At 44.9% G+C, this 26,135-nt stretch overlaps 1 protein-coding gene across 1 annotated transcript in view; it reads left to right on the forward strand.

Annotated features, from left to right (window-relative positions):
* Positions 1-26,135, forward strand: part of LOC121856842 — a 103,370-nt gene that overhangs the window by 51,884 nt on the left and 25,351 nt on the right. The window contains exon 2 of the mRNA XM_042352585.1: positions 2,871-4,220. Coding sequence (XP_042208519.1) covers positions 2,871-4,220 — 1,350 coding nt within the window. The remainder of the gene's footprint in view (positions 1-2,870; positions 4,221-26,135) is intronic.

Consider the following 26,135-nt stretch of genomic DNA (forward strand, 5'->3'; position numbering starts at 1 on the left):
AGGGAGGGGGTAAGGAGGCAATTGTCTTAGGAAAATTGAGAGTTCGTTTTGGCCTCGTGGTGCGAGTCAGGGAGATGAAGTGTGAGTCAGGGAGATGAAGTGTGAGTCAGGGAGATCCAGTTTTAAGTAAGACAGGTATACGCAGTGTGAGTCAGGTAGATACAGTTTTAAGCAACAGTTATACGCAGTGTGAGTCAGGTAGATACAGTTTTAAGCAAGACAGTTATACGCAGTGTGAGTCAAGTAGATGCGTTCTCATGCCTCCAGTTAAGAGGAAAATTTAACTTACGAATCTTTGGAAATCTTTCTATCGTAACTTAAGGGAATCAGGTGGTATTCTCACGTAAACATTTAAGGGAAAAAATACCCTTAAGGTCACTCTGAGAATATACTTGTCGTATCTTAAGTTAGCCGGTTAGGGGAGAGAAGAATTTCAATATAGGAACATGTAAGGCTAGGGTCCCCTGCTCGACCCTTGTGAGCATTGATCCCGTCTCTCGTAGGGTTAAGTAAACATCAATTTGAAGTTTGATGAAGTTTTGCCAGAGAACATTGGCAAGAAACTCCATCAAAAGTTAAGATAGGTTGTAGCTTGGAGGCCTAACCATCATGTATGTGTGTGTGTGTGTGAGAGAGAGAGAGAGAGAGAGATTCGTGCCCGTGGCTGTTATGTTTTGTGTTTCAGCTGATGTTAGTAAGTAATCCGGCCATCCTCACACACCTGATGATCTTGTTGCTCATTGGTCCTCCTGCCTCTCCCTCTCTCACCTCCTCTCTCCTCTCTCACCTTCCCTCCCCTCTCTCACCTTCCCTCTCCCTCCCTTACCTCCCCTCTCTCACCTTCCCTCTCTCACCTTCCCTCTCCCTCCCTCACCTTCCCTCTCTCACCTTCCCTCTCCCTCCCTCCTGGCCTCTCCTCCTCACCTTCCCTCTTTCCTCCCTCACCCTGCCTCACCTTCCCTCTCCTCCCTGCCTTCCCTCTCCCTCCCTCCGCCTCTCACCCTCCCCTTCCCTCTCCTCCCTCACCTTCCTCTCCCTCCCTCACCTTCCCTCTCCCTCCATCACCTCCCCTCTCCTCCCTCACCTTCCCTCTCCCTCCCTCCACCTTCCCTCTCCCTCCCCTCCCTTCCCTCTCTCCCTCACCTTCCCTCTCCCTCCCCCTCACCCCCCCTCTCCCCTCCATCACCTCCCCTCTCCTCATCACCTCCCCCTCTCCCTTCCCTCACCTCCTCTCTCCCTCCCTCACCTCCCTTCTCCCTCCCTCCTCACCTTCCTCCCCTATCAAAAAGCTTCCTTGGGGAAACCTATACAACGCTCCAATAGACCTTCAATATGGGAGAGTACCTATATCTCCCTCCACTCTCCCTTCCTTATTCTCTCCCTGTATCCCTTCCTTCCTCTCTTTTTCTCTCCCTGCCTCCACTCTCCTTGTCTCTGTCCCCCCACATTCCCTTCAGTTCCTCTTGCTTTCCTCACTCCTCTCCCTGTATTTCTCCCTTCATATCCTCCCTCCCTCTACTCTTCCTCCCTCACTCTTCCTTCCTCACTCTTTCCCTCCTCCCTTTCCCTTCCTGTTTCCCTATCTCCCTGTCTCCACTCTCCCTTCCTCCCTCACCCCTCCATTTTCCCTCCCTCCCTCCCCCCTCCATTTTCCCTCCCTTCCTCTCCCTACCCACCCCCTTCACTCCCCTACACACACACACCTCATCAGGTTAAAGTTGTGTATAGGAGGGAAGTCAGTGAGCTAGGGAGGCCATTAATGGTGAGAGGTTAGGGAGGCCGTATGGTGAGAGGTTAGGGAGCCGTGTGGTGAGAGGTTAGGGAGGCCGTGTAGTGGAGGTTAGGAGGCATGGGTAGTGGAGGCTAGGGAGCCGTGTGGTGGAGGCTAGGGAGGCCGATGTGGTGAGGAGGTTGGGGAGCCGTGTGGTGAGAGGTTAGGAGGCCGTGTGTGAGTAATTGTGTTGTGGGGGAGGACTGTGAGTCACAATATTTTTTTTATACAATTTTTATTTTATTTATTTAAGTTTATTTTCCTTTATATAATTTTTCGTGTTTTTTAATTCTATATTTTTCTTATGTGTTTTTTGCTTTATAAACTTTAAGTTGCATTTTTTTGCTATACTTTTATTTATTTTTTCTATATATTTTTTCTAATGTATTTGTATTTTATATATTTTAGAGAGATCTACCATCATCGTCTGTTCATCAGGGCGTGTGGGTGTCAGTCAGGTCTAAAGTCCCATCTCCCGTTACTTTGTTTTTGATAATGGCTAGCTGCTGGGGAGTACTGTGTGTGTGTGTGTGTGTGTGTGTGTGTGTGTGTGTGTGTGTGTGTGTGTGTGTGTGTGTTGGGGAGGTGGTCTGTGAACGTGTCTATGAGAATGTGCGTGCGGTGCGTGTGTGAACGTTTATATAAGAACGTGTGTGTCAGAAGTGTGTATGAACGAATAATTTATAAAGGAATGTGTGTGTGAACGTGCATGAAAGCGTGTATGTACGTGTATATAAGAACGTGCGTGTATGTGATCGTACGTGTATGAACGTGTATGTGAACGTGCGTGTGTGGTCGTTGACAGTAATAGCGACTAAGTACTGGCGTGGGAGGCGAGACAAGCCGTTCTGAACGTGACTTCCTCGCTAACATAAATGTATCTGAGCTTGTATTGAGGACCAGGTGTACAGGCTGGAGTCATTCACACACACACACACTTATAAGTACAGATATAAGTAATGTAGTTGTTATAAGTGAAGGTAAAAGTGATGTTCTTGGTGGGAGTGTAAGTGAAACTCGTGTGGTAAGTGTAAGTATAAGTATAGTTGTAAGTATAAGTAGTGTGTAGCACTAACAGGTACCGTCTTCTCCCCCACAGTAGTGAAGAGATCCGCCAGAGTCTGGACGTGCTGGACCGCGTGTTGTCAGAGTTTGACGACATTGAGACTGACACCAATGATGAGGCCCCGACCCTCGACGCCATCACCACGACGGACGCCGAGCCTGCAGAGCCTCCGCCTATAGACCGAACCCTCAAGCCCCGGGAGGCCGTCCCCGTGCCCCCGGAATTACCCCGGAAGACCCGGCTGCCACGCCCCGGGTCCGGCAGCTCCTCCCCGTCCAGTCATGAGTACCAGGAGATTAACTCAGATGTGTGTGTCATCCAGCACCCCCCAGAGGTACCAGTTCCTCCCCCAGCGCCCCTCCACTCCCCAGCGGGGCGAGGCGGCGTCAGGAGACAGATGTCTGAAGACAGGGCGAGACAACGACGACATGAAGAAGACGGCCGCCGTCAGCCTCGACGACAGCGGAGTGAAGACACGAGACTCCGCCGGGATGATATGTCCTCCAGCTCCGGCGACCTGATGGACCTGAGGGAGATGGTGGGCAAGCCTCGGCCCCCCAGGGACACTAGCCGCGGCCGCTCCAGGGAGACCCCCAGGGGCGTCAGGGACAACAGAGAGGTGGTCGGGGCAGCCAGGGAGCCACGACACCTGAGGAAAAGTCGTTCAGGAGACGTGGAGGCCCGACGACACAACCAGGAACAAGGTCGTCGACGACGGTCCCGGTCCTCGGACAGGTGGCTGGACCACGCCGGCCACCAGGACCACCACATGGACCAGCGCATGGTCGACCCCGCCTCCATGTACGACCCCAGGATGGTTGACCCCAGGATGATTGACCCCAGAATGGTTGACCCCAGGATGATTGATCCTAGAATGATCGACCCGAGGTTGATCGACCCCAGGTACACAGACGAGCCTTACCCACACCCGCAGGACCCAATCAGATTCCCTCACTTGATGAGTTACCCGCCCATGACACTGCCTGGCCCTATGTCCCCGGGTAAGATGTCCCCCGGGGCCATATCACCCGTCCCCCCTGGGACACCTATGGGGCCCCCGTTTTTGCCCATGGAATACCCACATTACCCAGTGTACCCGTATGACGTAGCTTACATACCCGACCCGATGTTGGCGCCAGACCTGCCCTTTCTGCCGCCCCACCCGGCCTACCCGGGAGACATACCCCCTGAGTACATCCACCCGGACTTCCTCCCACCGGACTACCCACTCGACTACCCGCTGGAGTACGGGCCACTGCCTCCGCCACCCCACCCGGCTCTGATGGGCGGCATGTGGGGGGGCGGGCCGGGACATCACCCACGAGAGGACTGGCCACCGCCCACAGCCGAGCAGGCCCAGCAGTTGATCCACAGCGTCGTCAGGTGAGTGTTGTCTCTATTTACTGTAGAGTTCTTGACACAACCAAACCCCGTGAAGCCTCGGGTGAGGACCTCAGGCGCTATGTTGTATTGTCTGATTTGTTTTTTGCTTTCCTCATTATTTCATTATTCTTCGACCGATTCTTTTAAAATTTTAGGACAGTGTAACTAAGGTAAAAATCCAGAACATGATCGATTTGAATCAATATAAGTTACAAAGGCAAGGTCAGAGGTCACCATTCAAGGTCACCCCACGTTAGGAAGCATCCATATTGACCGATCAGTACGGGATTTTAACAGATGGAAGATAACACCTGTCTTAAGTGACCTCTAACCCCTGACCTTATTCCATTGACCTCCTATACCAAGGTCACCACTCAAAAATCAAAATTTATCTGAACCAGAGTCGTCACCAATTACCGCTGTCTAGAACCAATAATCACCAATCACATGCGTTTAAAATCACCCTACAATCACCACTCCACCTCAACACCCAATAATGCCATACCAGCTACGAACAGAACTCAGGCTATTGATTACACGGGCGTAGATAGTCGTGTGTGATAATATTGATATTAATGTATTATTATTGATGATATTATTAATGTGTTATTATTATTGATATTATTATTATTATTTGTGTGTGTAGTGATTACATTCATAGATTCCTTTTAAGCTGTCGTGACGCTCTGCTTGATGCTAGTGGGGTCTCTCTCTCTCTCTCTCTCTCTCTCTCTCTCTCTCTCTCTCTCTCTCTCTCTCTCTCTCTCTCTCTCTCTCTCTCTCTCTCTCTCTCTCTCTCTCTCTCTCACCTGGGGTTTACCTGGGGTCATTATTAATTGGGGGGAGGTGTCAGAGAACCTCCAGACAGGCGCGTTCTCAATTTGTATCACAACAAGTGTGTCTGTCTGTGTCCGTTGTGTAAATGGGTAACATACATACATACATACGCCACATACATACACATACATAGGTAGATAGATGGATTAAGAAAACAAATAGACAGTAACAAGATAGAATAGGTAAGAGTGTTTGATAATTTTACACACACACACACACACACTCAAACATATCTAGCCCCCACCTGCTCCGGGTACAATGGAACAAGGGTTAGAATCCACTTTGTATTGAACTGGACATCCCCTCCCCTCCTCCCTTCCCCAACATCACCATCCTATCCTCATCCTCCTCCCCTCCCCCTCCCAACACCTCCCCCAAACTTCTTCCCTTCCCCTCCCCTTCTTCTACCTCCTCCCCTCACCACCCTCCCATCTCCCCCACACCACCCCTGCCTGATATGTTTGGATCGTGTATAGAACGTGTTTGATCTCCGTTCCGAAGGTCTTTGATGGTCTGGGAGGTCACAGAGGGCGTATTAAATGATAGTCAGTGGTCATTAATGGTCTAAAATGGTCGCCAGTGGTCTTTAATGGTTTAAAATGGCTGCCAATGGTCTAAAGTGGTCTTAAATGGTCGCCTGTGATATTAAAATGGCCGCCAATGGTCCTAATCGGTCTTTAAATGTCTAAACAGATCGTCAGTGGTCTTGAATTTTGTCTATAAATACGGGTAAATGGCCCTCAATGGTCTTAAATGGTAGTTAATGGTCCCAGACGACACTCTCTCTCTCTCTCTCTCTCTCTCTCTCTCTCTCTCTCTCTCTCTCTCTCTCTCTCTCTCTCTCTCTCTCTCTCTCTCTCTCTCTCTCTCTCTCTCTCTCTCTCCCTCTCTCTCTCCCCCCCCCCCTCTCTCTCTCTCTCTCTCTCTCTCTCTCTCTCTCTCTCTCTCTCTCTCTCTCTCTCTCTCTCTCTCTCTCTCTCTCTCTCTCTCTCTCTCTCTCTCTCTCTCTCTCTCTCTCTCTCCTCTCTCCCCCTCTCTCTCTCTCTCTCTCTCTCTCTCTCTCTCTCTCTCTCTCTCTCTCTCTCTCTCTCTCTCCTCTCTCTCTCTCTCTCTCTCTCCTCTCCCCCCCCTCTCTCTCCTCTCTCTCTCTCTCTCTCTCTCTCTCTCTCTTTCTCCATATCATCCAAGGTGACCGTCTCCCACTTCCCCTTTCCCTCTCCTCTCCCCTCCCACCAACCCACCATACCCGTCCACCCCACCCCAACCCACTCACTCACCCTACCCTACCCGTCTGAAGCACCTGTTTAAAAGTGACGGTAAAACAGCGCTAAATTCTGTCTTCCTCTCCTGTCTTTTGCCTCCAAATCACCCGTTAGCGCTATGTTGACCTCTCTAGGGCCCCGTAAAAGGGAATTGAAACTTGTGAAGGCGATCGTTGTGTTATTCGCCGTTGAAAATTGAATGTGCAGAGAGAGAGAGAGAGATTTACAGTCTCACTAAATTTAGGAGAATCTGGTGTGTGTGTGTGTTTGTGTGTGTGAGTGTGTGTGTGTTCAGGTGTGTCAAATCACGTGACTATCATGACGTCATCATTGTTTACACCGCCATCTTGTGTCCTTCATCGCTATCAGGGGAGAGGAATTATTCTCATCTAGTTCCACTTATCCTGCCACACACTCAAGACACACTCAAAACACACACACTCAAGACACTCACAACCTCAGTACAGACTCGCCACATATGCACACGCTCGATACACACTCAATTCATTTTCATCACGCACAATATTTCCTCAACACACTTTCCACGCACTCAACACACTTTCCACGCACTCAACACACACACACACGGTAGTTACTTGAGAGTGTATTTGACAGGTTGAGAATTGGTTGGGAATGACATTTGTGAAAATATATCGTTGAATTTTATGTATGATGTGATGGGACATGTATGTATGTACTGTATGTATGTATGTATGTATGTATGTATGTACTGTATGTATGTACTGTATATATGTATGTATGTATGTATGTATGTATGTATAAGAAAATGGTGCAAGAGTCCATGTTATATAAGTATTAAGTTGTGACCCTGAGATAGTATAATAATAATAATAATAATAATAATAATAATAATAATAATAATAATAATATTAATAATAATAATAACCACAACCTCAGCCACAACAACCACCACCACAACAACAACAACTACCACAACAACAACCACAACCACCTGCAACAACAACCACCTGCAACAACAACCACAACAATCACATCAACAACAACCACAACTACCACCACAACAACTACAACAACCACAACTACCACTACCAACAATAACCATTCAGGGGAGGTAGTTAGGGTGGTCGGTAATGGAACAATGGAGGTCATTAACCCACCATCTGACTTACTGCCGCCATTAACCTCACTATAACGATGTCTTAAGTCATTGTACTCTAGGGGTTAACACATCGTACTCAGGGGACTTAAGTCATTGTACTCAAGGGGTTAATGTTACTAAATAAATAAAATCTCGCTAACAAAACCTCGTAAGTTTGTTAAATAAAACCCATTAACAGACGCTAACAATTTAATATTTTTCGTGACCTTTCTAAGTAATTTAACATAAAAAAATTAACCTTTACTCTTTTGAAATAACCTGAAATGATGTCATGGTAGTTCAGTCGTTAAGTAGTTCTGTTGTTAGGTAGTTCTGTTGTTAGGTAGTTCTTTTGTTAAGTAGTTCTGTTGTTAGGTAGTTCTGTTGTTAGGTAATTCTGTTGTTAGGTAGTTCTGTTGTTAGGTAGTTCTGTTGTTAAGTAGTTATGTTGTTAAGTAGTTATGTTGTTAGGTAGTTCTGGTTAAGTAGTTCTGTTGTTAAGTAGTTCTGTTGTTAGGTAGTTCTGTTGTTAGGTAGTTCTGTTGTTAGGTAGTTCTGTTGTTAGGTAATTCTGTTGTTAAGTAGTTCTGTTGTTAAGTAGTTATGTTGTTAGGTAGTTCTTTTGTTAGGTAGTTCTGTTGTTAAGTAGTTCTGTTGTTAAGCAAATCTCCTGAAGACACACAGACCGATCACAGAGTCGAGGCCAACACCGTCATCAGAATTAACCGTGGAAAAGCTTACCTTCTGGAGCCTATAATCCCATAAGGAGCCTTTGGAAATGGGGCTCCAGTTCTTCTCAATTACACAAACCTGCAAAAAGTTGGCAAAAATTTGCAAATTTTCCGGATACCGAAGCCGAATACAATGGGTTTTCAAAGGTTAACATTCAGTCGTTCTCTCAATGGCATTCACCCTGATTCCATTTTCCCTTCAGTTTTAACTTTTACCAGATATGGGATTTGATTATCTTATTTTCATAACAAAATACAAATGTTATCGAAGTCTCTAATAACATTCGGAAACTTTTTAAAATGTTATTCATCTGTTGTTCATTATTTCTGTTCCGTATTCTGGTCTTATTTTGATTTGAGTTGAGAAGAAGTTATGTCAACACGTGTCATTCTTTGTCATGTTATATTGGTTATGTCATTATCATTCCCGTGTCATGTCGGTATTGTCATTCATAACATTTTTACCTTGGGATTTATCACCTATGGAACCTTGGAATTTATCACCTATTGAACCTTGGGATTTTGATTACTTACAGAACAATAACAATGTTCAATAGGAGAAAGTGTTCAATTTTCTCCATAACAAAAAATCTGGCGAAACTTGGCGAAATGTGTCTTAAAAACTTTCATTTTCTGACTTTCTTTTTGTTGCCGCTGAAGAAGATTGTCTTGGGCTCCTGAGTTGATCCAAGTGAACGAGCTTTGTTATCTCTCTCTCTCTCTCTCTCTCTCTCTCTCTCTCTCTCTCTCTCTCTCTCTCTCTCTCTCTCTCTCTCTCTCTGTTAAGGAAGTTATTTGTTTTTCTTAATGGAAATGATAATAATAATAACACCATCATCATTCATCATCATTATCATCATCATCATCATCATCATTATTATTCCTGCGACATAAGGGACCATCTTAGACAAGGCCTGGGGAGGCTAACTCAATTAAAACTTGTGTCAAAACAGCCCTGATTATTGCTTCAACGGGGCTGCCAGTAACTGACATGGCAGAAGGGAAGAGTCAAGGGGGGGGCGTAAGGAAGGGGAGGATGAGGAAGGAAAAAGGGAGTAGATAAGGGAAGGAGAAGGGTGGGAGTGGAGGGGGAGGGAAGATAGAGAGAGAAATGGGGGAGAGAGGGAGAAGATGGAATGTTGGTGGCCATTGGGCAGAAAGGAAGGGGGAGAAAAGAGGTGTAGAGGAGGGAAGGGAAGACAGCATGGGGAAATAAGGAACGGGAGAGGAGGAAGATGGAATGGGAAATGGACACGACAGAAGGAAGGAGAGGGAAGAGGAGAGGAAAGAATAGACTAAAGGGAGGGGGGACTGAAGGTGGGGTTGAAGGAGGGGGAGAATGGGAGGGGGAGGAAGGAAGGAGGGGAGGATGAGAGACATAGAGGGGGGGGAGTGAAAGGGCGGTATTGTAGGAGTATAAGGATTAGGAGCGAAAGTGGGGGACTGTGGTAGGGGAATGAGGGGAAAGGGGTGGTATGAGGAGAAAGAAAGGGGTGTAAGGTGTGAGGGGAAAGAGAGGGGGTATGAGGTGTAAAGGGCGGGTGTGTGATGGGTGAGGGGAAAGGGAGGGGGTAAGGGGAAGGAGTCAGGTTCAGGACAAAGACATCTGGCCTCAAATGGTCCTAAATTTGGGGCAAAGTGGTGTGTTTGACGCTTCCCCTCACTTGACTCTCTCTCTCTCTCTCTCTCTCTCTGTTTACGGTCGTCGGGGGGGAGGGGGGGGGGCACACGTCCCCTCACCACCACCGTCAATGAGGGGACGTGGAGGTGGACGTCGTCTCCGCCTGTCCGGGAAAATTGAGATAAATTCCCCTCACCTGGCCAAGATTTCTCAACCCGGGAGGTGATGGTGGATGAGGGGGCAGAGTGAGGGGTGATGGTGCTAGGGTAGAGTGAGGGGTGATAGTGTGGTCTATAGTGAGTGTATTAAAGTGTAGTGAGACTCAACACACTGTATACTAAGCCTTCGGTACACTGACACTATGGCCGACACTGTACTCTACCGCCTTCACTTCCTCAACTGCAGAAGTAGGTGTCCATTCATAGCTGGGTGGACTTGGGGTGCCTCGGGGGCGAACCAACGACCCTTAGGATATGAAACGAGTTCTATATCCACTTGGCCACAGCAACGTTATGAATGTGTTATGTTTTAGATCACACACACACACACACACACACACACACACACGGGAGCTTCTCAGTTGCCAGCGGGTCATTTTCTCCGCTAATTAAAACCAGGTGTGTTGAGTTAATTAAGAGCAACAGGTAAGTTGCTTCTGACTGATTACCTGGGTGTTTCCTTTTTTATCTTTATTGCCTCCTCCTCCTCCTCCTCCTCCTCCTCTTCCTTCTTCTTATTCTTCCTCCTTTGTTATTATTAAATTATTTATACGCTCTCTCTCTCCCTCCACTCTATTATCCCCTCTCTCCCCTCTTCCGTGCCATCCAATTACCTGTCTCATCACCTGTCCCTTCCCCTCATCTCCCCTTATGTGCCTCATCATGTACCTACTTCCCCTCCCTCTCCTCTCCCCTCTCTCCCCTCTCTCTCTCTCTCCCTCTCTCTCTCTCTCTCTCCTCTCTGGTTCTCTCTCTCTCTCTCTCTCTCTCTCTCTCTCTCTCTCTCTCTCTCTCTCTCTCTGGGTTATATATCATAAGGGCGACTGTAATATTATACCGGTATATATTTCCTTCTGGTGGTGGGCGGGTGGGGTAGTGGGTGGGCGTGGGTGTTGGATGGATAGGGGTGAGGGTAGTGGGTGGGCGTGGGTTGAGTATGGGTGGGAGAGGAAGGGAGGGGAGGGTTAAGTGTTTTTAAAGAGTGGATTTTAATAACGTAATTTGCCATTATTTAAATTTATAACGAAACTCTAGAATGAAAAAAAAAAAATTCTTAAAATATAACCCGGAAAATCTGATTACAAAACATTGTCGATTTTAACCTTTTTTTATTATATTTTCTGTTTAATCGGATATATTTAATTTCTTTTTATTACGAAGTTGGATATTTTAGAGGATTTAATTTAAGTTATGTTAGCTTCTGTAATTGAATCTTGAAGTTTTTTTGGTAATTGGATCGTATAACTGTTCTCGTAATTGGGATTTAAGACCATTTAATTATTCCGTCCTATTAAATTGTCTCGTTCTAAATATTTTCTCAAATATTCAACTTTTTATTTTATTTTTCAATTTTATTTTAGGTTAAATTTACACTTTTTTTTTCATTGTCATCATAAACATAACCTTACCTTACCTCACCTCACCTCACCTTACCTTACCTCACCTCACCTCACCTCACCTCACCTCACCTCACCTTACCTCACCTTACCTCACCTCACCTTACCTCACCTCACACCTTTACCCACCTTACCTCACCTCACCCCACCTTTACCCACACTCCACCACCCTCAATCTTTACCTTACCTTAATTTCACCTCACCTCACCCTCACCCTCACCTCACCTTACCCACCTCACCTCACCTTACCTTACCTCACCTTACCTTACCTTACCTTACCTCACCTCACCTCACCTCACCTCACCTCACCTCACCTTACCCAACCCAACCCAACCGAACCTAACCTAACCTAACCAAAAAGGACAAAAGTTAAAATATAGGCGTTTGAGGCTGGGTGTCGACGCCGTTACAATATATCGGCATTTTATCGGTACCCAATATACCATTACCCTTACCTGGTACACCTATACGTGTCTGTCTGTCGGGGCAAGGCGTAGGTCTATCACTGATGAAGAAAATGACGGGAATGACTGTTTTGGACGGAAATTTGGACAGTTATTTGGAGAGACATACGTTTTATTTGAAGTGGTTTTAATGGGTTTATCGTGTTGGTTTATACTTTATTAACACCTGTGGGTTTAATTCCTGGAGGTAATGTCGTGATGATGATCCCACCCCCCCCCACCCCCCACCCTCCCTGTCTCTCATCACCCCCTTTACCCATCTCCATCTCCCCACCCACACTCCTCCCCACTCCTTCCACACCCCCCACACTCCCCCCTACCTCCCATACCCTCCCATACTCCCCTTAACCTCTCCTCCTCCCCCCACCCTCCACCCACTCCCTTCCCCACCTCCACCTCCCTTCCACACTCCCCACCCACCACCACACCCCTTCATCTCTACCCTCCCCCTACCCTCCCCCAGGATGAATTCTTCCTGGAGTTTTAGGCAGAATCTCCCCAGGGCTTCGAGTTATCTATGGCCAGGCTAGCGACCATTGAGCTCCTGCAACAGAGAATTGAGATTGTATTTATGCTGCTACTTGGAGATTGTTGATGTGGAAGAAGGGAACATTGATCCGGGTGATAGAACAGGCGGCGGTCTCCTCTGTGTGTCGGGGGAGAGAGAGAGAGAGGAGGAGAGTGTGTGTGTGTGTGTGTGTGTGTGTGTGTGTGTGTGTGTGTGTGTACATTGCCTTTATAAACACCCTTCACAAACATGGAAATACCGCCGTCAAGTTATTACGTCATATATGTAAATAATAACAATCGAGTCGTGACGTCACACATGTAAACAAAAGGTCATACGGTACCTTCTCAAGATCATCCAGTCATGACGTCATAGTATCGAGTCATGACGTCATATATGTAAACAAAAAAGGCCCAGACAGTTAATGTTATTTTTCTTTCCCCATTAAGCTATAAAGTGATTGATTAACGAGTAAAGGAACCATTAATCGGGACGCAGTTGTTATTAATGGGCCTCAAGTGTCTTTTATTAGTTCAATTCAAATGAAAATATCACAAAATCGACCCTTAGGAGTGACTGTCTCGGGTCTTAATTAAGTTTCTTTACCTGTAATTATATATTTACCTGTATTATTGTTTTATGACCTTACCATTTTGAAACTCATACCTGTGATTTTGTTTGTTTGTTTTTTATTATCTTTTTGTGTGTTTTTTGTGGGTATTTTCAGAAGCTGTGTTTGTATTTTTACCTTCCTGGTCGTCCCTTTAACATTCTCCTCACCTACCCTAAGACCCCTTCCACACCCTTCCCCTCATTCTCTCCTCCCGTCCTCTCTCTCCCTTCCTTCCTTCCCTGTTCTCCTTCCTCCCCACCAAAGGTAAAGGGCAGGAGAAGCCCTAATGGGAGCTCTTAACCCTGAATACTAAAGAGTCCATCTCTCACCCCTACACCATTCCTCCTCTCTGCACCTCTTCCCTTGACCATTCCCCCTCACCTTTCTCCCCACCATTCTCCCCTCCCTTCACCTCCCCACCACCCCCTCCCCCCTCACCCCCACCACCCCCCTCCCCTCACATCCTCCCCCATCTCTCCCCACCATCAGAGGATTAATGGATGGTGTTTATTGGCACTAGGGAAAGTTTTACCGCAATTCTACCCTATTCCTCCCCTTTTTCTCCCCATCTCCCTTATCCCTCTCACTTATCCCTTTCCTTCCCCATCACCAGAGCTCAAAGGGGGGTAATATCCATGATCCCAGGGCCCCTTCCCCTCCCTTCCCCCCTTCCTCCCTATTCTTCCTATCACCAAAGTACAAAGTAGGGATAATTTACGTACCCACCCTCACCCTCCCTCCATCCTTCCCCATCATCCCCATAGGTTAAGGGGGGACGTGCAGACCCCCTCCCCTCCCCCAGAGAGAGCCCCCAACGTCCAGAATAAGGGGAAGGCCATTCAGTGAGACCCTAACATTACTTAGGCCGTATATGGGAGTGTTACATTAATCTGGTCTCCTCTCCCGTCTAGTAACTGATGCTGGTGCTGGAGATAAGATGATGATGGTGGTGGGGGTGATGGTGGTAGTTGTGGTGATGGTGGTAGTTGTGGTGATGGTGGTAGTTGTGGTGATGGTGGTAGTTGTGGTGATGGTGGTAGTTGTGGTGATGGTGGTAGTTGTGGTGATGGTGGTAGTTGTGGTGATGGTGGTAGTTGGTGATGGTGGTAGTTGTGGTGATGGTGGTAGTTGTGGTGATGGTAGTTGTGGTGATGGTGGTGATGGTGGTAGTTGTGGTGATGGTGATAGTTGTGGTGATGGTGGTAGTTGTGGTGATGGTGGTAGTTGTGGTGATGGTGGTAGTTGTGGTGATGGTGGTAGTTGTGGTGATGGTTGTAGGGAGAGTAGTGGTAGATGTATTTACCAAGGTATACATTAAACACCCACTAATACAACACTAATACAACCTATAAAAAATGAGAGCCTTAAATACAATAATTTAGGAATACAAGAATGAAATTATACATTATACAAGAAGCTGGAGTAATGTATATCATGTATTATTCATGTATACTTATAGATTTTATACACGTTGAAGGTGAACGTTTTAGGGTTCATTATTTCGTCGTGTTAAAACGTCAGATACGTCTTAATGCGTTTAATAATTCATGGAGGTGTAATGTTTTAAGTGGTCCTTCCGAAGAGAGTTAAAGTGGGCGTGTGGGTGTGGGGGTGTGGGGGGTGTGGGTGGGAGAAGGTAGTGGATGGGAACTGGTTTTGTGCTCTCTCTCTCTCTCTCTCTCTCTCTCTCTCTCTCTCTCTCTCTCCCCCCTTGCCTGCCCCTCCCTCATCCCTCTCTCCCCTCTCCCACCATCCCTCTCTCCCTTAATCCACCACGCCCCTACCATTATTTTTCCCCCTCTTAGAAAAAAAAATACTTTGAGTTACTCCTCCACTATTTTTTTACCTCATGTGGGCCATTTCCCTCCTCCCTCCCTCCCTCCCTCTCTCCCTCTCCCTTGTTTATCAATATTTTTTACCCCCTCCCCATATCTCCTCTCTCTATCTCTCTCTTATTTCATGTTTTACTTGTGTTTTCCTAGTATGTTTTGGTTTTGACCTGAATTCACACGTGATTTTAATAATAATAATAATAATAACAACAACAACAATATATAATAAAACATAAATAAACAATAAACACAATAAACTAAACGTAATTAAACATCAACATCCAGTTAAACATCAACAAATACATCCAGTTAAATATCAACAAATACATACAGTTAAATATCAACAAATACATCCAGTTAAACATCAACAAATACATCCAGTTAAATATCAACAAATACATCCAGTTAAATATCAACAAATACATCCAGTTAAACATCAACAAATACATCCAGTTAAATATCAACAAATACATCCGGTTAAATATCAACAGTATCCAGTTAAATATCAACAAATACATCCAGTTAAGCATCAACAAATACATCCAATTAAATATCAACAAATACATCCCAGTTAAACATCAACAAATACAAAATGGGTTAAACATTTCAATAAATTTGTTCCACTTTCACTCTTGCCAGCATTTTACAACAGCTTCAGCGTGCAAGTTTGACACCGTGCTGATAGAGTGAGTCGCTTGATGCACACGAGTGATACAGGAAGCCATGGTAAAAGCGCGAATCAGGTTAGGTTGGGTTGTGGTGTTGTGACGATGCATGTTGGGTGGTATGGATGGTATGTGAAAAGTGTGGAGATTGTGTGGGTATTGAGTGGGTGGTGTATAAGGTGGGTGAGTGGATGGTATGTGGGGGTGATGGTGTTGGTGTGGATGGGTGAGGGTATAGGTGGGTGAGTGGATGGTATGTGGGGGTGATGGTGTGGTGTGGGTGGGTGAGTAATGTTGGTGTGGATGGGTGGTAGTATGGGTGTGATGTAGATGGATGGTGTAGATGTGGGTGTGGATGGATTTTGTGTGGATGTGGGTTGGTTGTACAGTAGCTAGAGTGTGAGTGATGATATGTTTGGGTGTAGTGTGGATGCGTATTACTCTATTGTACCTGTACACTTATACCTGTACCTTACCTGTAATTATACCTCCCACAAATTCACGTCTTTTTTGCAGGTAAATAAGTTATTTAGTCACGCCATTACTGCCTTCAGGACGGTGTGTATATGTGTTCAGTGAAGGTGAACAGACAGACAGACAGACAGACAGATAGATTAATAGGTGTATGTATAGATAGATAGATAGACGGAAAAGAGAACCAGGGAATAGGAAATACGAGAGAGAGAGAGACAGAGAGAGAGAGAGAGAGAGAGAGAGAGTTCTACATTTCACATAAATTCCCACCAATTGGGAATTTAAATTACAATATGGGACCAAACTCTGGGAAAAGTATTATTTATTTTTTTTTTTTGGATACCATATTGCAACACAGCGATATGTCGACATGCAATATGCAACTGAACCCTGATAATATTGCAGAAACGATTGGTGATAGATAGATAGATAGAGACATGGATAGACAGATAGATAGATAGATAGGTTTATTATCTATGGAAATTGATGGATTGATCGTGGATTGCAATCTTTCGTGGCGTGGTTGACTGGTGATTGAATTGTTGCAGAGATCGTGAAGTGTCGCTGATTTACGTGTGATATGTTGTGGTTTTAGGTGATTGAATACAGTCATCTGGTGTAATTTGTCTGTTTTTGTGTCTGTAACTGTAATGTGATTCTGTAACCTTACTTGTATCTGTGCCTGTATTCCTGTGTCTGGGAAAATACAAAAAAAAAATGGTGAAAATTGTTTGTAATTGTGTAATGTCATGGGAAAAAAATAAGCCCTATTACCCATTTTCTATGTGGGGGAAAATACGAAGGTTTACTCTTATGTAATTCTTTGATGACGTCAGATAGGAGGTTGGTCACTACACCCCCGTAATAATAAAAAAAATAATAACTAACATTTAAAAAAAAAAATGATAATAGGAAAATAATAATAATAATAATGACATCATCATCATCATCATCATCATCATCATCATGTAGCTCCTCCCATTTTTATGTAGTTGCCATACATAAACACTTACACATTGACCTTCTCTCCCTCTCTCTCCCTCCCTCATTCTCACCCTTTCTCCCTCTCCCTCCCTTTTTTTGTCTACCATATCTCCCTCCTTCATAAAACCTCATAGAAGGATCCTTACACAAACAATGGTTCCTTCTCTCTCTCCCTCCTTCCTTTCCTCCTTCTCTCCCTCCCTCACACACACACACACACACACACACACACACACACACACACACACACATAGGGCTCCCAAAGGCTTCCTCACAGGACTTCCATCTTCTTGGCTGTAAAAGAAAATGGGCCATTAGGAGAGATGCAGCCAAGTCCTATTAGTGTGTGTGTGTGTGTGTGTGTGTGCGTGCGTGTGCGTGTGTACATATTCCCCCAAAATTTAAAATATTTCCTCCATCTCAAAAATGTACATAAACCATCTTGTTGAGTCACCCCCTCTTCTCTCTCAGCCCTCCGTTTTCTACATCATCTTCCTCTGTCACTCAGGCTAAGGTAACTCTCTTCTCGGCTTCCCTTTGAGAGGTATTAGAGCTGAGGGGTGAGAATATTAGCTACTTAGTCGTGTTTGGTTGTGTTGCTGGTGGTGAAAACGGGGGAGGCAGGGAAGGAGGAGGGGGTAGGAGGGGGTTGGTAGTTGAGTAAGGAGGTAGAGAAGAAGGAAGAAAGAAGATGGGGGAGGGAAGGGAGGAAGGGAGAGGGAATGCTGCTGTCTTGAGGCAATTGACGTTATGGTGGTACATAATTTCAGGGCCAACATACATGAAAAAGAGGCCCGGGTTAGGTTAGGTTAGGTTAAGGGTTAGGTTAGGTTAGGTTAGGTTAGGTTAGGTTAGGTTAGGTTAGGTTAGGTTGGGTTAGGTTAGGTTAGGTTAGGTTAGGTTAGGTTAGGTTGGGTTGGGTTAGGTTAGGTTAGGTTAGGTTGGGTTAGGTTGGGTTAGGTTAGGTTAGGTTAGTCTAATTTTATCTACCTGTTTTCTTATCCTACATCATTATCTATCAAAATTCTTATCCCATTTTTCGATATATTCATCAGTTTGAATAGTTACCTCTCTCTCTCTCTCTCTCTCTCTCTCTCTCTCTCTCTCCTCGTCCTCTTCCGCCTCACTTCCTAACAGACCCTCCACCAACGCCCTTCTCAACCCCCTCTCATAAACTACTCCTAGTACCACCTGGCTCTCTCTCTCTCTCTCTCTCTCTCTCTCTCTCTCTCTCTCTCTCTCTTTCTCTCTCTGTATTTTGCATGGAGAAAAACATTTACTTGAGCTCTCACCACCACCCCTGCCTGGCCTCCTGCCTCCTCTTTCCCCCCTTACCACAACCTCACCCCTCCCCTCACCCTCACCACCACCACTCACCACAGCCCCTCACCCCACTTACCCCTCCGCCTCCCTCACCCCCCTCACCCTCCGCCTCGCACAGCCCCTCACCACCACCCCTCACCCACCACCCCTCCACCATGCCCCTCACCCTCATCTCAGACTCAACTATTGAGATTTTTTGAGTACATGTTGTTGTATGACCTCAGGCTGTGTGTAACGTGACCTGTTGCACCGTGTGTGTGTGTGTGTGTGTGTGTATGTGTGTGTGGAGGAGAGGGAGAGGTGAAGGAAGTAGATGGCGTTGAAATTGCACTGATAGATAGATAGATAGATAGATAGATAGATAGATAGGTTTTCATACAAGTCTTCATTGATTTAGTATAAGAAAGTCCGGGTGTAAGAGTCAGGCCTAAAACGTCCAAGACCGAAACGTCCGGTAACAGGGGACAAAATTGACCGTAAAAGCGGACAAAGAATGAGAGGCAGAGACACAATAAGAGAAGGAACAGGAGGGAGTGAGGGCGCGACACACACACACACACAGCTGGCCACCACTACCTTGTGTTGTGGTGGTGAAGTTTGCTCATTGGTCGGTAGGATGCATGGTGAGACGCGCTCATTGGTGAACTTGTATTGTGACGTCACGACCCGCTTATTGGTAGACCGTTACTCTGACGTCACGGCTTCCCCCTCAGGGCTGCCTCTGTCGCCTTTGATGATTTTTTCTTAAGATTTTTTTTCGTCATATTTTTATACTTTCTCTCCCTTCTCTCCCTTCTCTCCCTTCTCTCCCTTTCTCATAACCTTCTTCTCCATTCTTCTTCCTTCTCCTGTTTTATTACTTGATTATATTGACTTATTATTTATCATTATTTATCTACCTCCCCGTTACTTGTGTTACGATTATACTGTTCATCTCTGTCTCTCCCTTCATCTCTCCCTTCCTCTCCCCCTTCCCTTCCCTCCTTCCTTGACTAATTCTCCAACCCTACCAACCTTTTCCATCAGTCTCTCCCCCCCCCTGTTATTTCTTCCCCCTATCCTTCCCATTCTTCCATCCCCCTGGCCCTTTTTCGTCCCCCTTCCTTTTCTTCCTTCCTAAACCCCAGCCCACCTCCCCGTTCTTCCCTCCCCCTCCCCTCTCTGCATACCCTCCTCACCACCACCTCCCCTCTCTCCCACTTTTACCTCCCTTCCCTCCACCTCTCTCCCTTTCCCCTCCCCTCTCTCCCTTTCCCTCCCTCTCTCCATACACCCCTCCCCCCTCTCTCCCTCCCCCCTCCCCCCTCTCTCCCTTACCCCCGTTCTTCCTTCCCCTCTCCCCGTTCACCATAATGCCTCCTTCCACACTGCTCTCTTCCTACGTTTCTCCTCACCACTTTCACGTAAGCACATACGGTATTAACACATACCTGTATTGGGTTTAATGCCAGACTTCTCCTTTGCTCGGATACAGCTAATTAAGGCGTGAAGGTCAAAGGTGAATTTACAAGGACTCCATAAACACCTGATTGAAACCTGACCTAACCAATCCTAACCTAACCTAACCTAACCTAACCCAGATGAAGTGAGGTTCAGGTAGGTTATGTTACGTTGGGTTTTGTTAGGTTAGGGGTAGGTTAAGTTAGGTTACATAAGGGTGTTAGATTATAAGAGGTTGGATTAAAGTAGGTTAGGTTAGTATTATTTTATGCTAGAATAAGTTAGTCTAAGTTAAAGGTAAGTTAGGTTAGTAATACTTTATACTAGATTAAGTTAAACTAGATTAAGTAAGGTTAGGTTCCTGGCTCAATTACTCATTCATTCACATCACTTTTTTCACGACTTCATTCACAAACTGGTATAGATCAGCGTCACCTTGGCATTTTGCATTCATTCAGACACTCCCGTTATCCCCAAGTCCTTGATTCTCGTTGAAACTTAAGAGAATTTTTTCCCCCACTCAATGAGGTAATGTGTGAAGGTAATCTGACTAGCCAACAACACCAAAATGTCGTCGAAATGGCACTGTGACTTTACCCTTTACCGTGTTTTCAGTGTGTGTGTGTGTGTGTGTGTGTGTGTTCAGGGTACTGGTTATGGGCACACGTTGGCTTGTTTTAATTGGTTTGGCTAATATTCCCTCCCCCCCCCTCATCTCACCTCACTAGTCCTACACACACACACACACACACATACACACACATTGGTTCTCCAGCCCTTCACCCCATCACACGTACTCTCATCCTTACCTCTTGCCCTCATACATTGCCCCTCCCCCTATTTCCACTCCTCTCTTGCCTCACCTCTCTCTCCTCTCTTTATTCCTCCTTCTCTTTCACCCTCCTCCCCTCCTGCCTACCTCTTGCCCACCTCTTGCCCTCACTCATGGCCCTCTACCATATTGCCCATTGTCCTTCGTTCATCTCTCTCGTACCCATTGCCCCCTCACCTTCCCAATACCCTCCACGCCCTTCGTAAAGTTCCCAGAATTTTTCGCTCGATTTCACAAACATTCGTATGTCATATTTTTTATTATCTCTGGAAAGGAAAGGTCTTGTTATTGTTTTCATTGTGGGATTTCGACGCCATTTTGGTTCCAATGTGTGTGGTATGGGGAGATTCTTATTTACGAACGTTTGAGAATCCATCTTTTGTGTCGTAACTTAAATGAACCAGTTTAATGCATTTCTACATCATCGGTTAAGGGGGGAACATTAACTCACTAACCTTTGAGAATCGATCGTTTTTTGTCGTAGTTTAAGTTAACCAGTTAAACACGTTTTCACATTACCAGTTAAGGGTAAAAAAAAAATTAAGTACTAACTTTTGTGAATCCAAGTTTGAGTCGTAGCTAAAGTAAGCCAGTTCGATACTTTACAGTACCTTACGAGATAAACATTACGAACCTTTGTGAATCTATATTAGGGTTACATCTTAAGGAAATCGGTAAAAGTAGTTTCCATGTCACGAGTTAGGAAGGAAACGACAAACGTATCTTTAAGTTCCCTGACTCGACCTGCTGGTGTTAGCGTGACAGGAAGGTGAGAGGTGGTAGCAATCACTGTGGGAACCAAACAAGATCCTAGTGGGACGCCGAGGAATGAAGTAATAACCTCGACTCTTCCGTAAGTTAGGCGAGGTTAAGGTAGGTTAGGTTAGGTTCAATGTTCATCTTTTTTAGTTCATGTGAGGTACTCTTATAAGGTTTATTTACATAGGTTTAACTCACGTAGGGTTCAAGGTGGTCAGGTTCAATTAGGTTGAACCACCAGGAAGTTAGGTTTAGGAAGGTTCAACCATATGGAAACCAAATTCGTAAGTTCATCTAAAAAATGTACGTTCAGCTCTCACTGGTTCAATTAGGTTCAACTTTCCCCACGTTTGGTTCACTGAGGTTCATTTCTCACCTGGTGCACAAAGGTATGCTTATTACTCTCACAGGTAAACAAAGTCAGCTGTTAACTCTTCTTATTTGTAAACAATGACCCACGTGCTCCCTGTGCGTGTTGAGACGTGTCTGAGCCCCATCAGCTGTTGTGGTCGAGGGTGCTACAGGTGTGTGTGTGTGTGTGTGTGTATGCATAAATGTTAATTAATTCTCTTGGCCATAAAAGCTGCCTTGTCAAGTGAAAGAACGAGCGCCTTCTCGTGTTTACATTAGGGAAAGTAGTTGACTAGTTAGCCACAGAGAGAGAAATATTATTGTTAGTGTTGCTATTTTTCTCCTTCTTCTTCTTCTTCTTCTTATTATTATTATTAAAATATCAAGTAGGTAGATGTTATTGTTTAGTGTTAAGTGGAAAAATACTTTCTAAGTTATATAAATATTACACGTGTTAATGGATTCCTTTAAGTGTTAAGTAGATAAGTGTTCCTATGACGGGGAACCTTATGAGTAAAGTGGATGTATTAAGTTGATAAGTATAAGTAAAGTGGATAAATATAAGTGCCAAGGAGTCCATAAGTACAAGGTTTTAAGTAGCTGCTGCTTCAACCGTCGACAGATTCTGAAAACTTTGTAACTTTATATATTTTTTTCCTCTTAAGAGAAAAAATTACGATCGAGTCAAAGTTTGAATTAGACGATATTTAACCACATGTTCTTTGTGTCTTAGTTTAAATGAGGTTAATATACGTTTCTTCAAGATTTTACCGTAAGGGAATATTTCAAGAATTTACGTGACTTCTGTGAGCCAAGGGGGCGTGGCCTACGTGGGGGATGTTGCCGACACGAGTTCATCAAAATATTTCCCAAAAACCTACACGAATTTTATTTTAGTTTTTTTTATTTCTTCCTTTCCTCTCCTGTTAGACTAATGGATGTGCTGGGAGGTAATTATATATTTTGAAAAGGTTGAATTTTAGAATTTTGTGTTGGTGCCTCTTGCGGGTGCTGATTGGGGGGGGGGTTAGGTAGTTTGGGGTTATTTTGTTTTTCTGGGCTTTCGTTCGTGTTAATGGTCATTTAGATTAAAGTTTGTGTTTATATGTTGGTGGTGGTGATAATGGGTGATGTTAGTGGTGAGGTGTTGGTGTTGGGTGATGGTGTGGGTGATGGATGGTGTTGATGATGGATGATGCTGGTTGAATGAAGCAAAACGAGTACACCAGCTGTGAATTATTATTTATTCTAGTAACACCACCGAAAGCCTCATTATACAGGAGTTAGTGAGAATGAATGAGAAGTAGCTGAGTTTGTGTTTGAGATTCCGAGCCAGGCTGTTATGGCGAGAGAACACGGTAACAACTTTTACGTTTGACTTTCTCATTCCTGCTTGAATACACACACACACACACACGCACACACACATACACACACACACACACACACACGCACACACATACACACACACACATACACACACACACACACACACACCAGTTTCCCCGTAACAGCAAACTACATCAAGTAACTTTCCCCCTCCCACAGGCACGGAACTCAAAGCTGGTCTTATATTTTCTCGGGAACCACAAACCAAAGCGAACCCAGGAACTTCGTCAGGAGGGAAAAACACATTAAGACACCTTCAGGAGAAACACCAACCGATTCCTGACGTTGTGGCGTTGGTTCTGTCTCTTTAAGTTAATGTTGCGGCCGTAACTGAGGTTAAAGGAACGCTCTATAGCAGAGTCTTTGTTGATCTTTGACGCCATTTTGTTTTTGTCGTTTGGGTGTTGAAGGTTAATGAGTCAAACGCGTTCTCAGATCTACAGTTGAGGGCAAGAGAGGGTGTGTGTGTGTGTGTGTGTGTGTGTGTGAGAGAGAGAGAGAGAGAGAGTGAGTGAGTGAGTTAAGGTAGCAGGGGTGGAGAGTGTTGTGGTAACTTGATACGGGGTGAGGAGGGAGAGAGACAACCTGACTCAGATTATACTATGACTTCTACGTTAAATTCTCCCCACTAACTGGTAACTGTTTAGTGTGAGTGTACCTAACTGTCTCAAGCAGCAGCACATGTCTTCAAAATTATACTGAGACTGTATCGTATCTGGGTAGTATAATATATAGTGATTATAGGTACAGAAATACATAATACAGTAGTTATAGGTATTAGGGTGTGGCGGTAGTTCAGATTACAGTTATTAGTGATAGGTACAGAGGCATGATAGAAGTACAGAATACATAATTATAGGTACTAGTGGCATAACACAAGTACAGGATACAATTACAGGATATTACACACACACCTCAGCCTTGTAACTCTCACTCGTGTTTATAAGGTTCATTTTTCTTACCGTGTGTCTGTCTGTCTGTGTAATGGGAAGGGTTAGATTAGGTTAGGGTAGGGTAGGTTATGTTAGGGTAGGTTATGTTAGGGTAGGGTATGTTAGGGTAGGATGTGTTATATTGGGTTAGGTTAGGTCAGGTTAGGTCAAAGAGCAAGACATGTGGCTAATTACTAAAGGTTTCCCACGTAGGAGCAGTATTTTTAGTGCATTGTATTGCTCATTGTGGACTGTTATGTATTCATTGTGTTGACGTTTTTGCGGGTTGTGTTGGGGGAAGTGTCTGAGAGCGCTGAGGTGTTATGTTTCGTCTGATTTTGTACATAGACGCTACTGCTTGTTAGGGGCTACGTGCAGGTACAAATATATCTACAGGTGTATCTGCAGGGAAATATGTATCTACAGGTGCAGGTGTATATGGAGGTAAATGTGTATCTATAGGAACAGGTGTATGCAGGTAAATATGTATCTACAGGTACAGGTGTATATGCAGGTAAATGTGTATCTAGAGGAACAGGTGTATGCAGGTAAATATGTATCTACAGGTACAGGTGTATATGAGAATGTCTGTATCTAGAGGAAACAGGTGTGCAGGGAAATATGTATCTACAGGTGCAGGTGTATATGGAGGTAAATGTGTATCTATAGGAACAGGTGTATGCAGGTAAATATGTATCTACAGGTACAGGTGTATATGCAGGTAAATTGATAGACAGGTAAAGGGGGTATTTACAGGTACAGGTATGTAGTATTACAGGTACAGAATCAGCGTACAGATAAGGTAGAAGTTCAGGTTCGGTTACAGGTACAAGGAGATATTCAGGTATTGATAAGGGATACAAATGAAAGTAACAGGTACAAAATAGGTATACAAGTACAGTTAGATAAAAAGGTTCAATTACAGGTAGGGATACAGGTACAGAGACAAGTATAGACGCATGACAATTAATCACTCCACCTACACTACTCCACCTACACCTCCACTGTACACCATAATCCCCACATAAATCTTGTACACAGAAACACTCGTACACACAGTTGTTCTTGTCACATTGCAAGCAGTGTAGCCAAGTTCATTGCACATTGAGAGATCCTTATTGCAAAAGAGACTCAAAGAAACCGAATTAAACCTTTCTATAAATGCACAGAAGTCTATAATTACCTTGTGACGCAATAGCAAGCACCTCAGGGTCTCTTTTTGGGTGTTTTTATGTTGCTAGTGGTGTTTGTGTGTGCTTTTGTAGGTGGGATTTGAGTCTTGGGGTCTAGGTGGTGTTTTAGAGGCCAATAGTGTGTTAAACCTCTGGGGAGTTTTTAATATATGCGCTCTCTCTCTCTCTCTCTCTCTCTCTCTCTCTCTCTCTCTCTCTCTCTCTCTCTCTCTCTCTCTCTCTCTCTCTCTCTCTCTCTCTCTCTCTCTCTCTCTCCTCAACAACTCACCCCAATTCTAACACCTCCAACACATCTCACCACACCTCCAACACATCTCCCCAACACCCCTCCAACGCATCCTTCACCCCCCCCACCTCTTCGCACATCCCTCACCCCCCACCTCTCCAACACACCCCTCCAACATCCCTCTCCCCACACCTCTCCAACACACCCCTCCAACACATCTCCACCATAATGATGTTGTTTTACCCCAGGTCTTTGGAAAGTTAGCCAATAAATGACACGACTGGGAGTACTATCTGCCTCGCCTCGTCACCTTCACCACCTCACATTCACTGCCTCATTTTCACCGCCTTTCTTTTACTTTCTCTCTTCTTTACTTTCCTCTATTTTCTTCACTTTTTCCTTCACTTCTTTATTCTCTTATTTACTCTATTTTCTTCACTTTCTCTCTTCTTTGCTGTCTCATTTTCATCGCCTTTCACTTCTCTTCACTCATTTTCACCTCCTTCATTCTCACTTTCAGTAGTCTACATCACTCTCTGTACGTCACTATCATCACCTTCACTACACCATCACCTCAATCACCTCACCATCACCCTCACCATCACATCATCACCTTCACTACACCATCACCTCAATCACCTCACCATCACCCTCACCATCACCCTCACCATCACATCATCACCTTCACTACACCATCACCTCAATCACCTCACCATCACCACCATCATCATCACCATCATCACC

Source organism: Homarus americanus, unplaced genomic scaffold, assembly GCF_018991925.1.
Source record: "Homarus americanus isolate GMGI-L3 unplaced genomic scaffold, GMGI_Hamer_2.0 scaffold22846, whole genome shotgun sequence".
NCBI classification, from domain to species: Eukaryota; Metazoa; Arthropoda; class Malacostraca; order Decapoda; family Nephropidae; genus Homarus; species Homarus americanus.